Genomic DNA, 27,156 nt, shown 5'->3' on the forward strand with positions numbered 1-27,156 from the left:
AGCGGCGAGGGCGTGCACTGATATCATATAGGGAAAAAAAAGTGCTACATGAACGGAGGCGTGTCTGCGGTGACTATTAGGGACGTGCCGACTCACTGCCTTCAATGGTCTCCCGGCTAGCGAAGCAGTTGCGCCTCAACCTATCGCAAAATCAAGATTCATAAACAGCTGTGCTCAGAATTAGGATTAGGCAGTATCGTAATCGTCGGTGAATTTTTTATTGCTGCCTACGAATAGTAGTTGAAAACTCTCCATGTCAAAGCCCACTAAGAAATGCATGGCGCGTGCCAATGAAAACTCCCCACGCCAAAGCCCACTAAGAAATGCATGGTGCCAATGGCTTTAAGCCTTCTTCTTTTGCACGTATATACAGCACTTAAGAATTCCCTGCAGGCATTTGGCGTAGTGATAAGGAATTCCATATCGTTTGCACTTCCAGCGACATTCTCCGCCAACCTTGGAGCAGCTTTTGGTTTTCTCTGAAAAATAGAAGGTATAACTTTACTGGACGAATTTTAAAGTATTATGAGGTGTTTACAACACTACTATTAAAGCATCACACATGCCTCCGAGTGTAAGGTAACGACTGCGGTGGCCTACATTATTCAGATGTTTTGAAATGTAAACGAGAAATCACGAAAGTTTACTTGCAGTTCCAATCATTTTTTGGAGACAAAACATGTTTCATAATTTCGTTCTGGTTTAACTGTCGTTCGCTCGATTGTAAGGGCGATTTCCCTTACGTCCCCTCGCTTACAACGTGCGAGCATAATTTCAGATTTCTGCTGAGTAACGAGACTCAACTCCTCTTTACTAAAAGTTGCATGGGTGAAGGACACATGATTTACTTTTGCGCAACACACAGTTTAAGTGAAAAAATAGGGGAAAAAACTCCTACAAGGCTCTGCAAATGTTTTGTACAGCGGTTACACATTCTGTTCGCAAACGCGTTGTCGTAATTATCAATAAATAAAAATTGCAATGATCGCGTTATCTAGGCATGTGAACTTGGAGTGCCTTTTGCCAAAGCTGAAGCAGGAAATTTCAGATCATTACGTGACTATAATTCAATGCAGCCCAAGACTCTAACTTGTACCATTATTAGAGAAATGGCTGCAAGACCATTTCTATATCCAGAAATCAGTATGGGTCATTCCACGCTAAAATGTCCCAGACATTGAATTCCACACAGGGTTACCATTGGGTGGACTTGAAAAGGAGCCAGAACTCAAGGTACATATAGGCAAAGTAGCTGTTCAATTTAATTTTATCGCCAAATTTGTATACAAATAGAAGAGAACCTGTATTACGATACAATTATAAACTATGAACATTACATTTGCAGTCAGCAAGGCCATTTGAAGAAATCTGGGAGGCTTGCTTGCGAGTTTAAAACTCATGGAATATGTTACCCGCGTTGAAACAGTTTTCGAGTATGGCTCTGTTGTGTGGGAGCTGGCCGAAGTAACCTGTTTTGACGCTCTATAGCAAATACAACAGCAAGCGGCCACATCCGCCTTGGGGCAGTATGGAAGGAGAGAAAGCTGCACTGTAATGAATTGGCTGAGCTTGAATGGGAATCCCTTTCTACCCTACGTATTGAACTCCGATAAAAATGTGCTATATTGAATTCACTAGAATGAAGATAAAATAACAAGTTACCTAAAGAAACCCCGTTACTACTGAAAGTATATTGATCATGACTGCAAGATCTTTGAGTACCTGCCTAAGCAAACATATGTGCTAATTTATTGTTGTCCCAATAATTAACCAGTGGAACAGGCGAAAATAAAAGCAAGTGCACAGTGTGAACGAAGATGTATTTCACTACATATGGGCTAGCCCCCCTACCCTGGGCCCCGCTGTAACGCCTTCGGCGCTGCGGGGTACTTGATGAATAAATAATAGAAAGAATAACCCAATTTTCCTATCCTGCTTTGTCTTCACTCGAGTTAAGTTGCAAATGAATAAATAAAAATACATTGAAATACATTCATTGCACCTGGATATAGCTTACGTGGAATAGAGAGGTCATGCTAGGTACAGAGTAACTTTGGAACAATTCCAGCCAACAAGTCCGTAGGAACATTAAGCATTGTAGCTTTGCCTTGAAGTCGCAGAAGGAATTTTATTAGTTGAATTTGCCTGACACCGGTCCAGCTTTAGATAGTGATATACGGTTGAATACAAACAGCCCAGGTTGATTTTGTTGAGGATCTCTGTTTTGTCAAGTTTACACGAGAACACGCGCTGCGCATCAGAATTAGAAACTTGAGCGTAGCATCAGCATTGGGTACCATGAGCAGCGTGCTAGTCAAGCGCCTGTAAACATACACGGAGCTTCGCTACTCCGTATTTTCATATGCGTGGAACCTTGCATTGGGGTGCCTCGATGTACACCAGCTTACTGGTGAAGAGAGGACGCGAGCGCGTCGGCTCACCTAACAGAAAGCTTTGGAAACAGGGCATTTGATACTCAAATAATTAAATAAAGGCTACCAAATGGATCGTAACTGAAGTTTAAAAGTAGCTAGCAAGTAGCTATAGACCCGACTTGAAATTTTCGTTGGCCGACGGGGTCGCAAAGTAGCCAATTTGAATGTTGCCGTAGTGGCCGAAACCTATCTTCCGCAAGATCACTCTGAAGAATATGACACTACACAGAGCACCTTAAATCTCTGCTGAGAATTATTTTACGTTGAGCGTCCGCACCATCTCCTGGCGCGGGCCCGTCAATGCGTTTCGCTTCGCCCCTCACTCCTTAGGGGCAGCGGAAAGATGCGGTACTGCGGAAAGTCGAGATAAGCCGAAACTTGCAAGAACGCAACGCAACATACTGTCACATGGTCATTACGTTAACGAAGGCAGCTGTCGGCGTGTTCAAGACGAAACTCTTTATGTTTGGGAAATTGTGCCCGAAAAATGAAAGGGTCAAAAGTACAAGCAATTCAAGTTGTACGCTGATAGCCGCGAGTATAGCGTCGGCCGTCGAGTGAATACTGCCAGCGGTAAGCGGTCGGCGTTCATACATGTGCCATGGAAGGTTTCAGCGTTATCGCTGGTGGCCGCTTAGTTCCAGAATGAGGTCCAATGTTCTTCCCCTTTTGCCCGTACTCTTATCGGAACGTTCTATAAAAATCTAGATGGTTGAGTCTAGAAGTTGAGATCCGCTGCCGTGACGAATTGATCGGCGCAGTGAGACGGACTTACGGGACGCGGCAAGGCACGCGGTGTACCATCAACATAAAAAAAGTTCGCTTAAAACAAGCGTCACTCCGCTAACGTTTCCACAAACAAATCTCCATTTCTACGCGCTTCCAAATGAGTACATGCATGCATTTTTACTTGAACTGCATCCTCAATCTGCTGGTGACCGAGCATGAGACATTTAAGAGGTTTTTCAATCTTTGCGCACCTCGCACTTTGAAAGTGCTCGGTTCACAATTTCAATACTCTTTGACCTGCTTATTGTCAAAAATTTAGCATTGCGATGATGTTGTATTGTGTTTGTAAACTTTCACGAATTAAAAAAAATCAGAAATGGGCGAAGAACTGCCATATCGCCTCACCACAAAGCAAAGCACATCATGAGCAAAAATAGCTTACGCTTATAAGAGATAATAAGCAAACCCCATTACATTCCTAGCAACCAGCCGATAATAAAAGCGCTTTGTGTAGTAGTGTATTTTTAGAGTGCTTTTTCGCAACCAAGGTTTCGCCCCTACAGCGGCATTCATATCGCTCTAAGGGACAGAAAAAAAAAATTGCCTTGCGAAATTACCCCGCGAGGCCAAATAGTGCATAGCATGACTGTCCGTAATATTTTATAACAGAATCAGAGAGGGTCGAGCGCAATGTGTGGGACGTTTGATACGGAATTACCTTACCCCGTATTGATTGCTGAAATGTGACCAGTGATGAGTTCTGATTAAGGCGAAAGCCTTAGATGTTTCGTCAAGCGTGAAATTTGGATGTCGGTGTCGGCGTGAACAAGAGTCATGTAAAAAGCATGATAACGCGATAGCGTCACCAAATGACGGCGTCATGAGCCTACAGATCGTCAGAGTATGTGACGTCCGCATGCCATCAATATGACGTCTCATAAAATGACATGCAGGATGGCTTCATCACACGACATCATCGCTTGGTCAAAGGTGAGCCGATCACGAAGGCCGTGCAAAACGGGGTGAGGTGTGAAAACTTCCGATGCCCCCGATCCTCGAGTAGTGCAAGACCACGTTAGTTGCAGAAAGCTTAAAAGCTTTCGAAAGGGGGCGGGGGAGGTTCAACACGTCGACTGAGAAGTAAAAAAACAAGATAGCCTTCTCCTTCAAGTCGGCTTAGGAAAATCCATAGGAAACCCTGCGTGTTTTCTTAGTTACTTTTGTAGGTTCTATGATCAGCTAAATTTGTCCGGCATTGGTGTTAGTTTCGCAGCGATAGTTGCAAATAGTAAATATAGACGCACTCTGCGCATCGACTTTCCAAATCACGTAACGTGTAGCCCGACAAATATGTTTGTTTTCTGCTCTTCAGTGTCATATCTACACAGCTTGCGAACAGTTGTATAAAATCTCATACGCAGTGCTATCATTTGCATATTGAAATATTTCATTTTCGCGCGCTTCGTTTTAGTTACATTGTGCCTCGCGTAGCATTAAGGTGGCCAAAATATATATGAAACAAATTAGCGAAAATTTGTAGATGGCATGCAGTGGTTTCTTTTTAATATCGGGCACTTCTCCTTTCACTCGCGAACAGTGATTCAGTACTCTTACGTAGACAAGTTCCACCACTTGATGATATAGCAGTCTACCAGGTGGTGTGAGCATATTTTATTTGCGCGTATACTGCTTCCCTTTTTGTGAGACATTTTTTCAGAAGAATTACACGGCGCAGTCGTAATGTTTTCTGGGATAGAATGAAGCGAAGGATGACAGAAATAGAATGAAACGTGGCCCACCTTTGCACAAACAACTCAAACTTAACGACGCGTCCTATGATTGGGATGATCCGAAGAATAAGAATGCAACACTTCCGCCTGGCATTGGTCTGCCCATGAATGATCAAAAGGCAATGTAGCGCAGCAAGAAATAACGCTAAACTTTGACGCCCAAACATTGAAGATCAATATCAAGTAGTTCACATAATTGCTTCTAAGCAGAATCCCTATCTTTGACATTGATTTGCAGGTTTTTTATTAATGATGCTGGCTCATTACATTTGCTTAGTATCCTCTTTCGTTTGATCGATCTTCCCATCAGGATAAAATTTATCAATAATTGCATGATCCTCATGCATACAACGTCAACTTTGATTGTCAGAATTCGTACCTTCTTTAGGAAATAGTGCCTTCTCTAAGGCTAGCACGCACCTGTCGTCCTCGTGCGAATTTCCTTACTGTCAGATCTCCTATTGTGCGCGTGTTCTTTTTCTCCTGTTGATTCAATGCCTACTCCGTAAACTGACGCAGGGATTCCCACTATAGAAGTCCTGTTATCAACTACTAAAACTTCCTCCAGTCATTAGCTTACTGCGCATAAAGAGCAAATTTTATTTTCCCACAGGGAACGAAAACTCTCTGCCTCTGATACTCGGAGGGTTGATTTGTTCCCTTGGCGGAGGAAGTCTCCGGAGTGACCATAAATCATCTGGTGTATGTTCATGTACCTAGATGTGCGTTCAAAACTAACGCTAGTCGTTGCGGCGTGCCTTCACTACTACAGCAGAAATACAGCCTTTCAACAAGAAATAAATGTTTCAAAGCCTTTCTTTAGTGGTTTCACTGGGGATTACAATAAATGTGCTAGAGCAAAAATATGTGAATAAAGTATGTGCATCTTACTGATGTTGCAGCAGACAGTATTGAAGTCGCAGCCCGTTAGCGGCAGCCTCAGCTTCCGGGGGCAAGATTCCAAGGGCAGACAGGTTTGGCCATAATACTTGCAAGCCTGATTTGCCCATAACGCTGAAAAAAATAGTTCGTTAACCACAGTGCATCCATAACAAACCCTGTCGGCAGTCCAATTAATAACAACATACTCCAGCGAATCAAGTCAGCAGCATTCATCACGAGAATTGAAGGGAAATAACACCTCTAATCGTTTGGGTGGAATTATTGAATCCAGAGTAACAGCGGTAATCCACGTTACCGCCCTATGTGTTTTGGTCTCCGTTCAGAGATATTTTTGTACGCTGGCGATGCCACGTGTATATACTTCTTTTGATTTTTTTTCTCTGGTTGCTTCTTTGTAAATTAAGCGTATTAATTTCATGACGTTGTAAGAGCCGGCTTCAACGCAGCCCCCCGTTCCCATGTGTTCATCTTTAAATATAAACATCCTCGCATTTATAGTCATTTCTAAGTATTTGACTGCTGCGTCATATTTCTAATCTGTTGTGTTTTATTTAAAGAGCAGAGTTTTTAAGCTTTTCGTTGCACCGGGTAGTGCGAACAGTCATCCTCAAGAACCAGTACGCGCTTTCTTCGTCCTCTTCAACTTATGCAAAACGTGTGCCGATTTATCCGGCTTGCAATGCAATAACGATGAAGGGCGAGTCTGTTACGTGACGAAAAATCACGTAACATCACGTAACAGGTGGTCACGTGACAAAAATCACGTAACAACATCGCGTAACTGGTAGTCACGGGAATAAACTCGCGTAACTGGTCACGTGACAGGTCTTCTCTTGTTGCACTAAATATGATTAACGTGTTTGTTTTTATCGTCGGACCCTTGTACTGCAGCAACAATCATCCTTCTCACTTTCCCTCCTTGCTTTAAAAAGCTGTATACTTGGTCATGTAGAGTAAGTGTATTTCTTGGCATTCAGCAGTCGTCCTTGTGAATTCTCATCTCGCCCGCGTGATCAAGCAACGCGGTTTTTCATCCAGATGAATGAAAGTACTTCAGGCAGCAGGAAATCTACAGTTCTGTATAAAAAAAAGAAAGCTAGATATCTCTCCCTCTTCTCTCGGTAAATTACTTCGTCGATGGGCCCCGTTACGTAAACGGAGGGGAGGACATGGCCATTGGCTGTATGATCATTCTTATGCTGCACAGTCACCGCGGCCGCTAATGGGTGCGGACGCGCGCCGGCGCCACGCTCAGTAGTTTGGTTTGGTTTGGTTTGGTTTGGTTTGCTTTATAGAAAAATGCCTTGCTAGAAAAATGCCTGTTCCATTTATAAAGCAGAGGAGGCGGTGCTAGAATTACACAGTTGCGACACTAGCGCGCTCGTAATCACACTCAAGGCCTGACGTACGCGTCGCAGCGTGTCAGCGCGTAGCCTTTTGACGCGTCGCCGCACCCTCTCCCTACGAAGAGAGAGGGCGCGCAGCGTCGCGTATCCGCGTGCCCTCTCTCCCCATAGCGAGAGGGCGCGGCGCCACGTCAAAAGGCCACGCGCTGACACGCTGCAACGCGTACGTGTGGTCAGGCCTTAAAAGTGAGGAGACGCGTTAAAACAGGCTGCGTTTACAGGCTGCCTTGGTTTCCTGTAATACTTCTAGATATGCCGATAGGTTTGCTTTGTTTCCCTTTTCTGTGAGCTTAAAGAGACCCTCTAACACTTTTACTGACCTCATTGTTTTACAGTTTTTACTTTCGGGTTGCGTAAACTGGAGGCTGAAGAGATTAGTGCAGCAAGAACGGCAGCGGTAGGGGCACGCAGTCCGAAGTTATTCAGCCTAGAACACTCAAAATACAATAAAATGGAGGCCTACCCTCAACTCGATTCTCGCGGGGTCACCTGACCACGTTTCACTCGCCCTGTGACGTCTGATGGCGCCCCAATGAAATGAACTGAAAGATCCTACGTACGGGAAGCTTGCATACAATGTTGGCCGTTCTTTCCAACGTATTGATGACGCCGTTGCAATAGTAACAACAATGTGGTGCATTAAGAGTGAACTGCGCGTCCGAAACGAAGCAGATCGTGAACGCCTCTATCATGTTTCTAGTTTTAGTCGTGTTTCTTGTCGCGACGGGGTCTATATCAACGCTCTTACATTTTTTTCCCTTCAGTTTCTACAAACAACGGCGCCTGGAGCGTCCCGAGCGCGTTTCCCTCCAGCGCCGTGGCGTTTGGCGCATTCTTTGCCGGGCGCTGCAGTTTTAAAGCTGAAATGACTAAGATCGTCTGTCTATTGGTGTTCAGTGAAAAAAACATGCTTAAGAAAAACTAAACCCAACAATTACCCCTTTTGTGATGCAACGCCGCTATTACTTCTAACGTTACAATTATCCAATCATAGGCCAGCGCTCATCTTCGTCATTTCCGTCCGCAATAGTTCTGGCGAGCGCCACTAAGCGTTGATGCGGTTAGCAGCGATGGAAAAAAGTGTTGGAGGGCCCCTTTAATTTGTGTGCCTTACGGCTCCATTTGTGCTTGTAAATCTACAAGTGTATAGTTTTCCACCTGTATGGTCCTTCGTGACTGCAGTATACTGTAAATAAATAAATAAAAATAAGAAATCCTGAAAACGCCTCTTGCCCCTACGTCATCTCCCCCCCCCCCCTTCTACCCTGCACGTGTAGCTTTCAGCGCGCCTGCCGGGGCGAAAGGAGGAAGAAAGCGCTGATAGCGCGCGATTAATCGCTGTTATTTCGCTCATACTTCACAAATTGGAAAAAAAAGTGTGCAGCAATAATTTTGTGAGGCAATAAACTCCGATAATGAGATAATTCGACAATACACAATAACTGTGTCAGGTTCTCTTTATAAAGTTAGAACATCGCTGCCGACTGCGTAGTGTGGAGCGCTCGCCAGAAGCATCATCTGGCGAGTGTGAGTCATGACGTCATCAAGCAATCGCCCATAAATAGTTTAGGACAAAGTTATAAGTAATTATGCTTGAGATTTGTTTGTTTGCTCTACTTTTTGCATTACCGCAGACTGAAAGTAAAAGAAAAAAAATCTATGCAACCACAAACATGGTAGGGCCGTGGCTGCTTTCAAACCTGCGGCTTCCAAGCGCATGGAAATGCGCCCGTGATGTTTGTTTCTGTGCCAAAGCTTCTTTCCTCCTCTTTTGTATCGTCATGAACAACCTCGTTTCTTACGCGTTCCGACTCGTAAGCGTTATTCAAGAGGTCTGTTTATCATCTTCACGTATCGTTTTCGCGTCAATCTTTTCCTTACCGTTTGAAGCCACATTGCATGTTTCTATGAGGATGGTGTGATCGGTGGAATGCATAAAACATGGGACCATCCGGTCCCAACTTGCGCTACGCAGGCGCTGAGAGCTGTTGTAGCAGTCGTTCTTTTTCTTGAGATTTTGTTCATTTTTCGGCGATCAATACACCCGACTGCGTGCCGCGATCGACGTTATTCTTTCTTTATCTGGTGATTCATGAGGCGCCGCAAACAGCAAACAAAATTAGGGGTTCGGAAAGTGCATGTTGACTTCTTTAAAACGTGCACCACGGGCTCCGAAGCCGTTCCTGCACCTTAGGCTGCGGATGTGATCGGTATTTTGCGGATACCAGCAATAAGCGCGCGTGCCAATATCGTCGGCTTATAAACGGTGTTTTGCAGATTCTCCTAGTATTTGTATAGTGATGATGTTCACATGTGGTCACCAAGGTTGAACGCTGGGCTTGCATATTCGGTGTGATTCTCAGCCCGTAGATGATGCTGCATGGGTACGTTTAATGAATCACAGGAAATAATCTCACCGAAATTAAAATAGAAATATTCCTCTCTACACCCTTTCAGCCCTGGCGTCGTCAATTGACGACATCACACAAAAGTTCCCTTAGCACCTCGGGAACGAAACGAATACTGCTCATTCTTGGGGGAGTATTTCTTCAATCATCCCCACTGCAATCGACACCGCCATTGTGGCATTCTGGCTGGGCTGGGAGCCACAAAGAAGCAGCTCGACTGAAGTCATGGGTGACGCCGGCGTGAGTAAGCTGAGGCTGGTAAGCGCCGTTTTCAGGTCGAAATCCCCAAGTTGTTCGACGATTTCCACACTGCCAAATATGGCGCTGGTTCGGATTTTGTGTACTTTGGTGAAAAGCATGAATAAAGAAGCTATTTTTCTCATTTCACGATCACTGAGCCCTGATGACCTAATTTGAAGCCATGTCCTGTAAATCGATAATTACACCACTGGCTCAATGTTTTGTTTGGTGTTTTTCTGAGGCCCAGCAATTAGAAAAAAACACGTTCAAAAACATTATCCGAGAGAAATAAAAAATCCAGGGCTGAAAGGGTTAAACGAATTGCATGTTGAAATCCAGGGCTGTGGTGCTCTCCGAAAGTATGTTCTGTAGGGGTTATTCAGGCATCTAAAGAAGCTCCCCTGTATCCGTTTATCATGAACAACCAGCAACGCTGAGGAAGAACCAGAGATTTGTTTTTTCTAAGCTGTAGCGACAGGAAGTGCTCATAAAGTAAACAAGTCTAGCCACTCTAACTTTTCATCAGTTACGATGACATATGAGGGCTGCCTTTTCTATTTGAGTAATTTGCCTATGATAACCTCTCTGTGATCAGACTAAATGAAATATGCGTTATACAATATCTCAAGGAGAAATGGGGTAGCTCATAGTGTGTTGCGGCCCGATAATTAGTTCTCCAAGTTACCATAGGCATTCCATCAGGTCATTAGACTTGAAAACCGAGCAACTAGTCGGTAAGCATTCATTTTTTTCGGTTGGTGCAGACGCCACTAAAGCATGGCCATATTGGAGAAATACACAGGACATGCGCAAGTAGAGCATAGTAGAAACTTCAAGTTATGGCTCGCACCCACGCCGGGTGTTGACCGGTTACACTTCGCATCATTACGTTGCATTTATTTGAAAATAAACTCCATTGTTATTGTCATCACTTGACACTGTTGACAGCAACGATAGCCATGCTGGTGGCAACGACATGACTTCACACGAAATCTCAACTGAACCACAAGCCACTTTCTTTTATGGCCATGTGATCAACTGGGGCACGGTCTGAAGGTGACCGCGACGCCATTCTGCTGGCGCTATAAATTTGGGGGCTGGCCACCCGTTTTGAATCGAGCTCGATGCTGGTGATATTAACTAGGAAAACAGATAGTTACTCGTCCCACCGTTCCATTCTGAGTCGCGAATCGCTACTAAATGGTGGATAAAAACTACTGACATCTGTAATTAGATGTGAGTGTTTCTTTAGGCAGTATTGTGTTCAGCGCTCTTTTCCGATCCGCAAAGCGTGTAAGACAAATGCAACAACGGTGGTTAACCGAAAGAAAAATTTCAAAATGCAACGTAATATGGACATGTTGGCTTTAGAAAATTACCATGTAAAGCGATGTATTTTTACTAGTACACATTTTAGTACCTTGTTGTAGGCTGAGACTTCAGCAACTGCCAGCGCATCGGACATTGCTGCATCAATGTGTTAAGTCGTGCTTGTTACAACTGTTATGTCTAATGCATTACTTTGGCTTTAGCGCTGATATCATCCGCGTGTGATCAAGTAGTATAATTTTAAATGAGCTCTTATGTATATATGGAATACATTCAACATAAAACTTTCATTTGCCAGTTAGCGCGTGTCATCGTTTTTTGATGATCCCTCGGTTTTACTCCTCTCAGCACAAACAGTACAAGAGTGTACTCATCGAAATAGGTATGCTTTAAAAATTGTATGCTGGGTAAAATTGAATTTCTGAAATTGTGCAGCAAAACAGAAATAAGTTTCGGCAAACGCCCTAAGGTGTAGTCTTGGCACGTTTCGTGGTAAATTTAATTGTTAGTAACCGCTGACTGGCCGAACGTGCGAAGCTCTTCCTGTTGGGTAAAATAGCGCCAGCTTACAAGCTATGTGGCACCTCAGAACGCTAGCGTGAAGGCGGCGCTGCGTATGCAGATATCGCACGTCGGTGAAGAAGATGCGCCAGCTCTGCCTCTACACAGCCCATTACAGTGTAGCTTCAGCCCATCTGTCCGCATTCTATACGCGCGGACATTCTGTGCAGCGGTGTGTACCGTCCGCGATGCTGTGCGGCTATATTTTGAACATCTGCTCGCACCCACGTAGTACAACTTGAGGTGTTCTTACTGCATTTGGGCGTAATAGTACCCTCACAATGACACTGACTCTGAGCGTTATTCGTCGGCGGTAGTGTTTTCTTGATGGCTCTGCAGCAAACAACGACCGTTCTCTGAAATACAGCATTGTTGAGGGTGTTTTCTGTTCCACTTGAGGGTGTTTTCTGCTTGCCTCGCTACACATAAGGGAACTTAGCAGTTCTGTGAAAGGATTAGGGTTCATTCACTCAAGTGAAATGCAAGCGAAGAACTATAGTGGCTATATAGAGAGATGCACTATACAATGATCACATTGCAAAATTTTGAGAAAAAAAGAACAATATGTTACCGCGTTAATTAAATGGCCTTCTTTCATTTTATTGCACCGAAGGAAACTACCTAATATCGCGGATATCGCCACTTGGTATTGAAAATGCAAGTTAGGCTCTTCAAGTGCATTTCGCCAAGTAAGACTTACCAGGCTGGCCCACTCCTACCGCAGGAACCTGGTGAAACAACTGCAGGAACAACGCCTCCAACTGGAACCACTAGCGTACCTAGGAATGTGGGATTTCCTGAGGTTATGGTGCTTCAAGATGTCGATATCATGCCGTACATGGCTTGTGCTTATTCGTGTCATACGTCTGTATGAATAAATCCTCAAAACCTTAAGCGAGGGTTACCGCATTACCTGCCCCTCTACGCACAGCTATTGCTAAACAAACAATATATCTTCACAAACATGCACATCTTGAGTTTGTTTATGAACGATGCAAATATTGATAACATTTTTCTATCCTGCAGCTTATTTCTCAGTCAACCATTTTAAAGATATGGCGCGTTCATACAATATGAAAACCTTTCACGCCCGAGTTAAAAAACGTCTCCCAAAGCTTGGCGCAGCGAAGCATGGAACCATCGCCGCTCATGCGCTCCGTCGACCAACACGTCTAGCTTCGAGATGCGCGGCTTCCTCCTCGGTAGTACGCCGCACAGGCTATGCACTATAGAGCGGAGGTTGCGCACGATGTCTCCATCGGTGGGCGAGGTATGGCTACTGCGCACGCGCGGCTTGGCAAGGTGGTGCGGTATCTGATTGCTAGACGACGCGATGCTTGCTTCTCTCTTTCTTTCTATTTGTTTCTCTCGCTACTTCTTTCTCTCTCTCTTTCATTGATGTTCTCTCTGTCTATGTTTCTTTTCTTTCTCAATTTCTTTCTCTCTATTCCTCTTTTTCTTATTCCTTTTGTGCTACGCTTTATTCTCTCCGCTCCTCCTTTTCCTCCTCCTCGCACTCACTTCCCTTTCCAACCGCCTTCGTACACTAAACTATACAAGACCATGCTATGCTCTTCTAGCGTGCCTGGATAGCCGAGGGGCTAGGACGCTCACCTTCGGATCGAGAGGACGCGGGTTCGAATCCCGCCTCGTGAAGAATTGTTTTCGGCAAGAAGTTTTCTCTTTCTTTTTGTTTGCATCTTTCTTTCCGTCTCTCTGTTTGTTTCTCTTTTTTTCTCTCTCTCTTTCTGTACTCGTTCGCAGGTAGCCGCGCAGGGGCACATACCCGTTGACGTGACGGTTTGCTGCGAGCGACTCACAAGGAACGATTTGCTAAACAGCTCAGATGTTAAAATGCTTTGCGTTGCAAAAATTGAACAGTTACCACATTGACAAAAACTGTTTCTCCACTTCCCCGCATGTTTTCTCTATCGGACGTCTTCCGAAGCATACATGGAGCGTCGATGTAACCGCGAGAAGGTTAACAGCTTTATTACAATATATTTCGTCATTGTTAAATTGCGAACATTTGTATTTGATAAACACCCAATGAAGGAATCCTGTAACACGGTCTGAATATCATACGTAGCTTTCGTTAGCGTATTTCGCGAGGTCGAGCTGCCCTTGAATATAGTTTGTTGAATTATTAGAATACCAATGCAGGGTATAATATGCTGCTGTAAAAGCAGACTCAACACTGGAACCACAATAGACGTTAAACCGACATTACACCTGTATGATAGGGCTAAATATGTAATGTTTATTGCTTTGTTTTAAAATTAGATAGGCAGAACTGCAACCACAATTAATGTTCCACTGACATTACTCCTGCATAAGGTTTTTTTTTTACAAAGCAGCTTCAAGACCTGGCGTGGTTCTGTGGTAGAATACCTGACTGCCACGCAAACTACTTGGGTTCAATTGCTGGTCGGATCCTGATTTTTTTTTCTCCATTCGTAGGGTCACCGCTGCTGATGTCGTTTATTCTTAACGCCCGCGCATTTAAATTACTAATGTGTGTTCTCGCCATTCCTGGATAGATATAAATTGTCAATCACCTGTGGCACATACCCGCATACCGCGGCCCGTGGTATATGGCTATGCGCCACACGTGTCAGAGGAAAGGGTTTGACGACGTACGTGACGGCATTTTCACGTTATTGATGTAATGACCAGGTAGTCATATTCCTCAAACTCTTTTATCCTCTTGTACGAATTTTGGTCTACACCTAGTTGAGGGTGCGATCACGAGAGCATCCATACCTAAGCGGCTATAGATAGATAGATAGATAGATAGATAGATAGATAGATAGATAGATAGATAGATAGATAGATAGATAGATAGATAGATAGATAGATAGATAGATAGATAGATAGATAGATAGATAGATAGATAGATAGATAGATAGATAGATAGAAATGCTCAAAGAGCCTTAGCTTCGCTTAGAAATGCTTCGCATTTTATACCTAGAGGGGAATCTGGCACTAGTGTCTATGCGGGGCTACATGAGCTGCGCTTCTACCACCGTGCGAATGATGGGAAGTGCAGGCTTTGGTTTTGCTTCGAATGGCTTGCGCTCTTGACGTCCGTAAAGCTCGTTTACCGAGCTTAAACAAGATGATACGAGGTTGTTTTCAATTTAAGTTCACTTCACTTTTCCGTATGTCAAGCTTATTGCAGAAAGTTCGCGTGCCGTGTGATTGAAGGAAAGCGTCGACAAATTCAGCCACCAGGTTGTGGATTAATTGCACTGCAGTGGTGTCCCAGGTTTGACATCGCCATATAATGACTTATTTTTACAACAGTTGAAAACAAACACGTTTGTTTTTCTCTCTAAATGAAGGACATCAACAGATGCGCTGTCTTGAATTGCGCTTTGGTTGTACTACCGAGTGTGCATTTCCAGCGTCTTATCGATCACTGTGGCCTCTGACAGGAATTCCTAAACGGTCTTCGGTGGGTTCCGCATCAGCCCAGCGAATACTTGTTGCTTGACTCCTCGCATGAGGAAACTGACTTCTTTCTCCTCTGGCTTGTCGGGTCAGCCTGGCGGAACAGTCGAGTAATTTCCACCGCGAAGATGGTCACATTCTCCTTCGGCAGTTGTGCCCGTGTCTCCAGCAAGGTCGCGGCCCTTTCCTTCCGGACGACGCCCGCGAACGTCGCCATGAAAGTACTGCGAAGGAAGTCCCAGGTTTGAAGTGCCGATTCCCGATTTTCGAGCCATGTCCTTGCTGCTTCTTCCAGGCAAAAGTGTACGTGGCGCCGCTTGTTCTCGGAGTTCCAGATGTTAAATGTTGAGACGCTTTCGAAGGCCTCGAGCCAGGTTTCGGGGTCTTCACATGGAGAACCACGAGAGGTCGGCGGCTCCCTGTTTGGCTGCATCACGATCGCTATAGGGGACACTAAAGCAGTCATCGTTCCTGTAGTCCTCATCGCCGTGGTTTTTGGCTTGTCCGGTAGGAGTGCGTATTCTGGTGGGAGGCCTTGCGGCATCTGGCTGGCTCGCTGGTCAGCGTTGGCGTCGATGTCCCATTCATTGTGGTGGCTTGGCTCACGGCAGGAGGGGGGCGTTGTGTACATGGACCGGGAAGCACCTCCATCAGATGTCACGGGTCGTGACGTTGACGAAGACAGCAGGCGGCGTGTTCAAGATGAAACTCTTTATTTGCCCGAGCTTGTGGCCGTGAAATGAAAACTCAAACTACAGCAATACACACTCTACCCTGATAACGGCGAACAGAACGTGGGCTGTCGATACACTGATCACAACTGGGACGCGCTGTCTTTTATACATCATAGATCGAACATTCCAGCCTTATCACTGGTGGTTGCGCAAGCTCTGGAATAATCTTGACCATTCGTGTGATGTCCGCCATCTTGACAAAATAATTTACTACAAATGTGGAACGTTTCTAGACATTCCGGCGCGTCCCGCGCAAGACAACGATCACACGTTCTACGGACAAGTTATAGAAACAGCAAAAAAAAGCGCGCGTTGCAATATCGTCAGCTTATAAATGGTGTTTTGCAGATTCTCCTAGTATTTGCGTACTGACGATTTTTACATGTGGTCACCAAGGTTTGACGTTGGGCTTGCATATTCGGTGTGGTTATCAGCCTGTAGATGACGCTCCATTGGTACGTATAATGAATCACAGGAAATAATCTCCCCAAAATTAAAAACAAATGTTGTTTTTCACCTAAACGAACTGCATGTTTGAATCCAGGGCTGTGGTCCTCTCTCTGAAAATATGTTGCATATGGGTTATTCGGGCATCTAAAGAAGGTCCCCTGTGTCTGTTTATCATGAACAATAAGTAACGCTGAGGAAGGACCAAGGATTTGTACTCATAAAGTGAACAACTCTAGCCACTCTAAACTTTTAATGAGTTACGATGACATATGAGGGCTGCCTTTTCTATTTGAGTAATTTGGCTATCATAACCTGTGTTTGATCCGACTAAATGATATATGCGCTATATAATATCTCAAAAAGGAATGAGGTAGCTCATAGTGTGTTACGACCCGATAATAATTTCTGGAAGTTATCATAGGCATTCCATCAGGTTATTAGACTTGAAAACCGAGCTGCTAGTTGGTAGGCATTCATATGTTTCGGTTGGTGCTGACGCCACTAAAGCATGGGAATATTGGAGAAATACACAGGACATGCGCAAGTAGAGCAGAGTAAAAACTTTAGGTTGTGACTCGCACCCACGCCGGGTACTGACCGGGTACACTTCGTATCATTACGTCGCATTGACGCGAAAATAAACTTCAGTGTTATTGTCATTACTTGACACTCTTGACAGCAACGACAGCGATGCTGGTTACAACGGCATGACTGCACACGAAATGTCAACTGAACCGCACACCACTTCTTTTGCTGGTTATGTGATCAGCTGGGGCAGGGTCTGAAGGCGACCGCGTGGCCGCTCTTCTAGCGCTACAAATTGGGGGGCTTGCCACCCGTTTTGAATCGTGCTCGATGCTGGTCGTATTACCCAGTATAACAGACAGTTACTCGTCCCACCATTGCATTGTGTGTCGCGAATCTACTAAATGGTGGATGCAAAAATACTGACATGTGCTAATTTGATGTGAGTGTTCCTTTAAGTAGTATTGTATTCTGCGCTCATTTCATATTCACAAAGCGCATAAGATAACTGCAAATACCGTCGGTTATACGAAACCGAAATTCCACAATGCAACGTAATATGACATGTTGGCTTTAGAATGTTACCATGTAAAGCGACGTATTTTTACTAGTACACATTTTTACTACCTTGTTGTGCGCTGAGACTTCAGCAACTGCCAGCGCATCGGACAATGCTGCATCAATGCCTTAAGTAGTGCTTGTTACCGCTATTACGTCTAATACATTGCTTTGGCTTTAGCGCTGACATCATCCCGTGGGTGATCAAGTAGTATAATTTTTATTGACGTCTTATGTATACATGGAATACATTGAACATAAAATTTTCATTTGCCAGTTAGCGCGTGTCCTCGTTTTTTGATGATCCCTGTGTTTTACTCCTCTCAGCACGAAGAGTACAAAGAGTGCACTCATAGAAATAGGTATGCTATAAAAATTGTATGCTAGCAAAATCGGGTTTCTGAAATTGCGCAGCAGAACAGAAATAAGTTTCCACAAACGCCCTAAGGCGTAGTCTTGACACGTTTCGTGGTAAATCTAATTGTTAGTAATCAGGTGACGTTGCCGAAAGTGCAAAGCTCTTCCTGTTGGGTAGAATGAACGCCACCGTACAAGCTATCAGGTACCTCAGAACGCTAGCGTGAAGGCGGTGACAATGGCGTATGCAGATATTGCACGTCGGTGAAGAAGATGTGCCGGCTCTGCGTCTATGTAACCTATTAGCATGTCCCTTCAACTCATCTGTGCCCGCACTTCCCTACGCGTGGACATTCTGCGCAGCGGTGTGCACCGTAACTACGCGGTTAGTCTATATTTTGAACATCCGCTCGCACCCGCGTAGCACAACGTGAGGTCTTCTTACTGTTCCTAATGACACTTACTGTTCTTAATGACACTGACTCCGAGCGGTATTTTTCGGCGGTAGTGTTTCCGTGATGGCTCTTCCAGTAAACAACGACCGTTCTCCTGAAAGTACAACATTGCTAGGGAGCTTAGCAGCAATCCAGGGTGTTTTCTGCTTGCCTCGTTACACATAAGGGAACTTGGCAGTTCTATGAAACAATTCGGTCCATTCACTGAAGTGAAATGAAAGCGAAGAACTATAGCCGCTATATACAGAGATACACTTTAGAATTAAAAAAAAAAACACCACGTTAAATAACGACCTTTGTTCATTTTATTGCAAACTATCTAAACATCTCGGATATAACCACTTTCTATTCAAAATGCAAGTTCGGCTCTTGAAGTGTACTTCGCCAAGTCAGACTTACCAGGTTGGCCCACGCCTACCGCAGGACTTGGTAAAACAACTGCAGGAACATTGCCTCCAACTGCAGTCACTGGCGTACCTAGGAATGAGGGATTTTCTGAGGTTATGATGCTTCAAGGTTTCGATATCACACCGTACATGGCTTGTGCTCATTCGTACCATGCGGTGTATGAAAAAAATTCGCAATGCCCTAAGCGAGGGTTACTGCATTATCTGCCCCTCTACGCACAGCTATTGCTAAGCGAATAATGTAACTTCGCAAACCTTGCACATCTTGAGTTTTCTCATGAACGATGCAAATATTGATACATTTTTCTATCCTACGGCCCATTTATCAGTCAAACCATTTTAAAGATATGGCTCGATCATACAAATATGAAGACCTTTAAAGCATGAGTGAGAAAAAAACTATTGCGGGCAGTTTGCACAAAGTCGCGCAAAGCTTGGCATATTGAAGCATGGTCCCATCGCCGCTCGTACTCCCCGTCGAACAGCGCGTCTAGCTTCGAGATGAGCAGCTTTCTCCTCGGCTGTACGCAGCAAGGCTCTGCACTATAGAACGGAGGTTGCGCGCAATGTCTCCGTCGGTGGGCTTGACCAGGCGGTGAGGTATCTGGTCCCTAGACGACGCTCTGCTGATTGCGTCTGTCTTTTCATTTTTAGGGGCGAAGCTCCTTAAGGCGGCACCCGTCTCCCTCGTAGTCGTCATCGTCGTAGTAGTCCGTAACAAGTCTTACGCTTTGACCTCCAAGGTGGTGCCGGTGGGAGATTTCTCCTGTGCGTTGTTGAACAATAAAAAATTCGCAGCGTGCGCGTTAACTAAAAGCCGAATTCTTCTGTCTCTCATTCCCCATTAGCAGCCATTGGCATGTTCCAGTAGGAAACGTTAGTAGAAGTAGAAGTGTAAGTGTTAGCTAAAAGCCGACTTCTTCTGTCTCTCATTCCCATTAGCAGCCATTGTTTACGTCAAGGTAGTGCCTGGTGAGATTTCTCCTGTGCGTATTAAACAATAAAATTTTGTTCAAAACGCCGTTGATTGATGAAATAAACCAACGAAAGACGCCAGATGTTTTGTAAAAGCAGAACGAAAGAACGCCAGATGTTTTTCTTAAAGTGTAGTAGTAGTAGTTGTATGTAGCCACCTCGCCCTCCTCCGGCAACGGCGCGAGGACCCTGCCGTACGAGAGTTAAATCTAAAAGACATACTTTGCGGGCGATCACTTCTTTCATTACCGACCTCGTCGTCGTGGAACATGATAAAGAAATTATTTCGCGCAAGGCACACCTTGAGCAATATATTTGGTTTTGGGACGCTAAATGGAACCTTGCCTTTATGAGGCGCACAGGGCGAGCGGGGAATGCGGTCGCTCTTGGCGCTCTTTCGCTCGGGAAGCGGAGCTTGGATCGCGTTCCGTTGGCTTTCGTTGGGCACACCGACCTCGGATAATGAAGGGACGTGGAACGCGCGTCCTGTCTCCCCTCTAGCCTAAACCAACAGCTTTAATTCGCACAGGGCGAGCGGGAATGCGGTCGCTCTTTCACGGCGCTCTTTCGTGGGAGCGGACTTCTTCGTTGCATTTCCTACACTACGCTATACAAGGCCATGCTATGCTCTGCTGGTGTGCCTGGATAGCGGAGGGGCTAGGACGCTCGCGTTCGGATCGAGGGGACGTGGGTCGAATCCCCGCCTCGTGAAGAATTGTTTTCGGCAGGAATTTTTCTATTTCTTTTTCTTTGCATCTTTCCGTCTGTCTGTTTGTTTCTCTTTCGTTCTCTCTCTCTCTGTGCTCGTTTCAGGTAGCCGCGCAGGGGCACATACCCGTTAACATGATAGTTTTGTGCGATCGACTCACAAGGAACGATTTCCTAAAGAGCTTAGCTGTAAAATGCTTTGCGTTGCAAAGGTTGAAGATTTATCATTTTCACAAAATTAGTTTCTCCACTTCGCCGCACGGTTTCTCTATCAGACGTCTTTTCAAACATACATGGAGCGTTGACGTAATGGCGAGAAGGTTAACAGCTTAATTACAATATCTTTCATTATTGCTACATTACGAACATTTGTATTTGATAAACACCCATTGAAGGGGCCCTGCAGCACGGTCTGAATATCATACGTTGCTTTCGTTAGCATATTTCTCCGATGTCGAGCAACGCTTGAATATAGTTTGTTGAACCATTGGCACTGTATATTAGACTGCTATAAAAGCAGACTCAACACTGGAACCACAACAGACGTTAACCAGACAACACGCCTGTATGATAGGAGTAAATATGTAACGTTTATTGCATTGTTATAAAATTAGATAGACAGAACTGCAACCTCAATCGACGTTCCACTGACATTACGCCTACATTAGGTATTTTTTCAAAGCAAATGCGAGACCTGGCGTGGCTCTGTGGTGGAATACCTGACTGCCACGCAAAATACTTGGCTTCGATTCCAGCTCGGATCCTGATTTTTATTCTCTACATTCGTCGGGTCAACGCAGCCAATGTCGGTTTGTCTTAACGCTCCTGCATTTAAATTACCGATGTCTGTTCTCGCAGTTTCGGGGTAGATATAAATTGTCAATCACCTGTGGCGCATACCTGCATACCGTGGCCCGTGGTATATGGGTATGTGCCACACGTGTCAGAGGAAACGGTTTGAAGACGTACGCGACGGAATTTCCACGCTATTCATGTCGTGACCAGGCGGTCATATTGGTCAAACTCTCTTACCCTCTTGTACGAATTTTCGCCTACGCCAAGTTAAGGAGGCGATCACGAGAGCACCCAGACGTAGGCGGATAGATAGATAGATAGATAGATAGATAGATAGATAGATAGATAGATAGATAGATAGATAGATAGATAGATAGATAGATAGATAGATAGATAGATAGATAGATAGATAGATAGATAGATAGATAGATAGATAGATAGATAGATAGATAGAAACGCTCAATGTGCCTTAAATTCGTTAAGAAATGCTTCAAATTTAGTAGCTAAAGGGGAATCTGGCAGTAGTGTCTATGCGGGGCTACATGAGCGGCGCTTCAACCACCATGGGAATGAGCGCAGTACAGTCATCGGTTTCGCTTCGGATGGCTTGCGCTCTTGCGGTTCGTAACGCTCTTTTACCAAGCTTTAAACAAGATGATGCGAAGTTATTTTCATTTAAAATTTATTTCAAACGTCCGTATGTAAAACTTATTGCAAAATGTTCGCGTGGCCGTGTGATTGAAGAGAAGCCTCGACAAATTCAATCATCAGGTTATACACTAATTGCTCTGCAAAAGTGTTCCAGATTTGGTATCTCCAAATAAAGAATTTGTAAATGCGTTTATTGACGGCGGGAGTGACGGCGACGATGCACAGCAGTCACGACGGAGCGGAGACTCGCAGACTCTCACGAGCACGAGCACGAGGGGCGTGCTCTCCGAGAAGAGGCGAAGAGGGCCACCCACTAGAAGGCGCTCGAGAGGACGTCCCATTACAGCGTTCCAATGCTTCTCTACAAATTATATTTTACAACTTTTGAAAACAAAAGTTTGTTTTTCCCTCGAACGTACGCACCATCTACGTATGGAAATAACAATTTTGTATTGAGTGAGAAACACATAACGTATCTGCTGCAACGCCAGATATGTCTTTCCCAGTGGCGTGCCCCCAAAGCATCTCTCGTTTCGTTGTTAAGCGAACTCACAGGGAGTGATGGTGCGTCTACATCGCTTCGTTGTCGGTTTGCAGCCGATTTGAACAAATTTTGACAAGACGCGCTCATAAGAAAACATGGACTCTATGCAATTTCCTGCTCTGGCACGGAGTGCTACAACTATGAGCAGCGGTGAGGGTGAGTGCGCGACCCTCTTTAAAAATGTCAAGTACAATCTGTAAAGCTGCAACGTCGCAGCACAGCAAGATACCTAGCAGTCTTCAGCCTCTTTGAACGACACAGGCACCCACGCTACGCGAAGAACAAAACTGAAACCGTAGAAAAACACCCGTGGACAGTTCGCTAGCTAACGGAATCTAATCCAAAGCCTGTACTTCCCATCACTCCCACGGTGGTAAAACGATCGCAGCGCCTATTTCCCCTCCAGGTTATAGTATGAAACTCTATGCCTTGTACCTATCACCGCTACACAGACGAAATACTTTTTGTAGCTTTAGCTACACTTGCCTAGCCGGAGCCGATTTCGCGTGGATCCTCATGATTCGTGCTGTGCATGCACGAGGATCATTGATGTCACACAGCTGGCTCACCGGAGCCGGCATCTCACGCGCTCTCCGCCACCGCCACCGCCACCGCCGCGCGCGGCTCGCCGCTGCTCGTCTGTGCGTTCGGGAGGAGCGGCGTCGTAGCCGCGGCAGACACACTGGCGCCGGCGCGCGCGACTCGCCGCTGCTGGTCTGCGAATTCGAGAGGAGTGACGTTGTAGCCATGGCAGACACACGTGCGCCGGCGCGTGCGCAGCTATTCGCCTTCGCTGTGCAGTCGCCGTCTGACACTGCGCTGGAGCCGCTTGATAGCGCCTCTGACTGGCGTTTGCAGGTGGGTAACGCCATGGAGAAGGAGAGCGCAAATGCTGCTCAATGGCGCAGAAGAGCCGAGAAGCTTATTTCATCGGATCCCGAAGTAGTTGCCTGGCAATTAGCGGCTCAGCGTACGAAGAATGAACAGAAGAAGGCTAATAACCCTAGACAATCTGGAAAGCTAAGAATAATCAGCTGAACCTTTGCTAACGCTACGTATATCCTGGCATAGCCGAGCTAAGCCACTGGAAATTTTTTATATCGGAACATAATGTAAGTGCCTTACAACCATTCATGTACATTTTTACTAACTCTCACCCTAGTATAAATACACCATGCAAAATTCTTCCACTGAAATTAACTTCATTGATGCGACAGTATCCATTGAAAGAGGACAATTAAATATGAGATGATGCTCTACAGAACGTCAACATATAGCCAACAATACCTGCAGGTTACTCTTCTCATCAACAGTGACACTATAAACACGGGATATTTTTTGCACAGGCTAGGCGTATTAGAAAGCCCTGCCGCCAAGACGGTGAATATGTTCACCACTTGACCAATCTAAAGAAATGTTTAGTTTAAATGAAGCACCTGCAGGACGTCATGACCACAGCCGACAACGAAGCATGTAAATGAGATAGGAAATGAGCACTAGCTAGAAGAGACCATGAAGACAAGTGAATCCAGTAGTTTTCATTTATACCACGATACTCAAATGCGCTCCCATAAGTAAACAATATCATCCATAAGGATAATCCACTCTTAATAAACAACAAACCTCTCAGAAAACCGTTTTCTGAAGCACCAAAGGTCGCTTGAAGGCGAAAAAAACACTTCAATGACATGTTTGTTCATGCGAAAGTAGACCCCATTGTACCGCCCACATAACAACTCGTTCTTGTCCGAGATGTACGAGTTGCAATCATCTTCAAAAGTACCGGAAGTCATTATGTCTATCATGTAAAATCAAGTTATACCTGCACTAGTTCAAACGTTATTTACATGCTCGAATACTTTCTTTGTCACAAGCAATACATTGATGAAACATGACAACCAAACAATGTTAGATAAAACAGGTATCGTGCGGATACAGTGAAAATTTTATCGAAAGCAGTGGCACAGCACTTTACAGTCGAAGGTCACAGATTTAATGAAATCAAACTTTATATACTTCAGGTAGGCTTCTGGTCTCCCCGGGAGACAGAAACTTTGGAGAGTCGTACCTCATTCACATGTTTAGTACACTCCAATTGATAGGTACAAGCGTTTCAGAGGGCGTTCTTGAATGTAGATGATATAGCAGCTACACGACGACAACCACAAATACCTAAACCTTACGCACCATAGATAGATAAGCATCTTAACCGTTCTGACCTGGTGAATTTCAGTTTCAGTTGCTGCTCACGTGTCATGTACGCTTTTGTGAACTGCAGTTGCGCGATTTCTTGACTCCACCTCCCCGTGATCTGTGACTCAGCGCAGAGCCTTCCCCTATACCCTGTTACCCCGTCCACGCGAAGAAAGCCCCTATATATAAGCAGCACCCCACCCCCTCCCCCCCTATTATCCCTCCTTGTTTTCCTTCCGTTTAGAATTTTCCCACTTACTTTCCGGACTTGATGCACCTAGCTGTACATTTTTTCCATTCACTCCTTTTTTTGCACTTACTTGCTCTCTTCTCCTCCCCTTCTGTCTTTGGGAGAGAGGGTAGAACGCGTACACACACATGGTGCTGAGAAAAGCGGTTGCAGCCTTGACAAACACACCCTACTCGTCAGAACGTCCGCTTCAGGGACACCCCGTCTTCAAGAATTTTTCATCACTTCAGGCTGCGTATTAGCGCGACACATATAAGCGAATAACACGACGCGTCTCTTGAGGGTCGTGTTCGTTTCTTGTATGTGGCGCACTAATACTTGCTGCAGCTATGGAGCACCAACTCGCTGCAGTTTATTTTATTGAAAGGATGAAATGAAGACCCTTGTGTATATATTAATTCAAGGAGCGCTAAATATGAATTATTACCAATAAAAATGCTGGTATGAGTGTGCTCTAAGTTAGCTGCGAATTCCAGGGGAGACGGTTATATAACATAATTTCATCAGTTTATAAGCCTTCTGGGGTGTGGACGTTAGCCGCTCTAGGAAAGGAGACAGACAGAAATCGAAACCAGGAAGCAACGTAGCTCTATTAGACAGCGCTGATGTATATATAGGTTCACTAGCCTCCTTGTGGTGGCTTACGATCAATGCAGAACAGAAGCCAAATGCATAACACCCACCATACAGAAACTTTCCTGCCGCAGGAGTTGATGAAGTTGACACAGAAGCTGTTCCACCAGGTATCAACGCTGGTGCCATTTGTGGTGCAGGATTTCCTGTACACAATACACAAAGAAATTTTCGGACACGTGTAATAAAGTCTCGTCTATCTGTGCGAGCAGAAATATGGAAAACCTGCGAGCATACTAAAGCCGTTATGTCAGGTTGACACAGCTAATCTTTGACAGGAGAGTATATCTAAACAGTTATGTGACGGTCGAGATGTAGTCAATAGACAATGACAAAAGAAACACTTGCATGTATTAAAATGTAATTTATTCTTTATTTTCAAGCTCTGTTTTTGCTTTAGATAATGTGCAATGCTTTATCATTATATATTTTGGCACATGACAAGCTCACCATATGGCCCATAAGCGACTACACCAGGCGACTGCCCTGGTACTGTTTGGTGTGCGGCATTTCTTGTAGACATGACACCACAAAATTCTCTACAAGAGTAACACAGCCTCTTTTTGGCAAGCGGCCAAGAAAATGCACACGCCGAGAGTATACCGTTTTTGCTTCAAATGAGGTGCAATGCTTTATCATAATATAATTTCACGTATTACAAACCTACCATATGACACTGTCGTCCCAGGACCTTGGGAAGTTACCCCATAGACGACTACACCAGGAGACTGGGCTGGTACTGTTTGAGGTGCGGTATTTCCTGCAGACATGACACGAAAAATTTTGTACAAGAGTAACACAGCCTTCTTTTGGCAAGCGACCGAAATGCACAAGCTCGGAGTATGCGGTTTTTGCTTGAGATAAAGTGCAAGCCTTTATCATGATATAATTTGACATATGACAAACTTACCATATGGCGCTGTCGTCCCAGGACCTTGTGAAGGTAGGCCATAAGTTACTACACCAGGTAACTGCGCTGGTACTGTATGAGGTGCGGGATTTCCTGTAGATATGACGCCACAAAAATTTATAACAGTAGTACAGCCACCTTTTGCCGAACGACCAAGATAATGCAAAAGGTGGGAATATGCAAGAACCACGCAACAGCGCAACAGAACACAGGTGATTAGAAAAAGTAGATAAGACCAACACGCGTCGGTGCACCTTTAAAATGAGTTGAAGCTTCTCAAAACGTGTCGTTGGGCTATATCGTCACGTCTTGACCATCAGCATAAAGTTTTTATTCCTTTCTGCCGTACTAACGTTTTTTCAGACTCCTTTCTGCCAAAAACCAGTGCCGAGTGGAACCACCTTCCCCCCTCCATCGCCTCCATTGAGGACGTGTCATCCTTCAAGACTGCACTAACCGATCATATCTTAAGCCTCCAATAACTGAGTATTGTTTGAACATGTATTCTAATTAATTTGTTGTATTATTGTGTTCTGTTTTTTACTACATTTTTTGTTATATTACCCACCCCCTCTGTAACGCCTTTATGTGCCCTGAGGGTAATGTAAATAAATAAATAAATAAATATCTAATGGGTTCATATTACTAGAAATACAGGGCCAGAGAGCAGTAGACTAGAAAACATAAAACTACACTGACACAAAGCGCCAAATGAGCCAACTATCTCAAGAATGCGTTTTTACTATAGCTGCTAACT

At 44.7% G+C, this 27,156-nt stretch overlaps 1 protein-coding gene and 1 long non-coding RNA gene across 3 annotated transcripts in view; both read right to left on the bottom strand.

Annotated features, from left to right (window-relative positions):
- LOC119383667 (elastin-like) overlaps positions 1–27,156 on the bottom strand; it is a 120,516-nt gene that overhangs the window by 71,426 nt on the left and 21,934 nt on the right. For both annotated transcript variants that reach the window (XM_049412614.1, XM_049412613.1), the window contains exons 2-5: positions 26,400–26,492; positions 26,157–26,249; positions 25,540–25,635; positions 18,733–18,810 (exon numbers count right to left, since the gene is read on the bottom strand). In XM_049412614.1, the coding sequence (XP_049268571.1) occupies positions 18,733–18,810; positions 25,540–25,635; positions 26,157–26,249; positions 26,400–26,492 (360 nt within the window). The remainder of the gene's footprint in view (positions 1–18,732; positions 18,811–25,539; positions 25,636–26,156; positions 26,250–26,399; positions 26,493–27,156) is intronic.
- On the bottom strand, positions 206–12,527 carry LOC125757221 (uncharacterized). The gene is made up of 3 exons (XR_007415153.1): positions 12,502–12,527; positions 5,846–5,968; positions 206–479 (listed from the first exon to the last, which is right to left on the bottom strand). It is a non-coding gene; the product is annotated as an uncharacterized LOC125757221 (long non-coding RNA).

The sequence above is a fragment of the Rhipicephalus sanguineus genome, chromosome 2 (assembly GCF_013339695.2).
Source record: "Rhipicephalus sanguineus isolate Rsan-2018 chromosome 2, BIME_Rsan_1.4, whole genome shotgun sequence".
Taxonomy (NCBI): domain Eukaryota; kingdom Metazoa; phylum Arthropoda; class Arachnida; order Ixodida; family Ixodidae; genus Rhipicephalus; species Rhipicephalus sanguineus.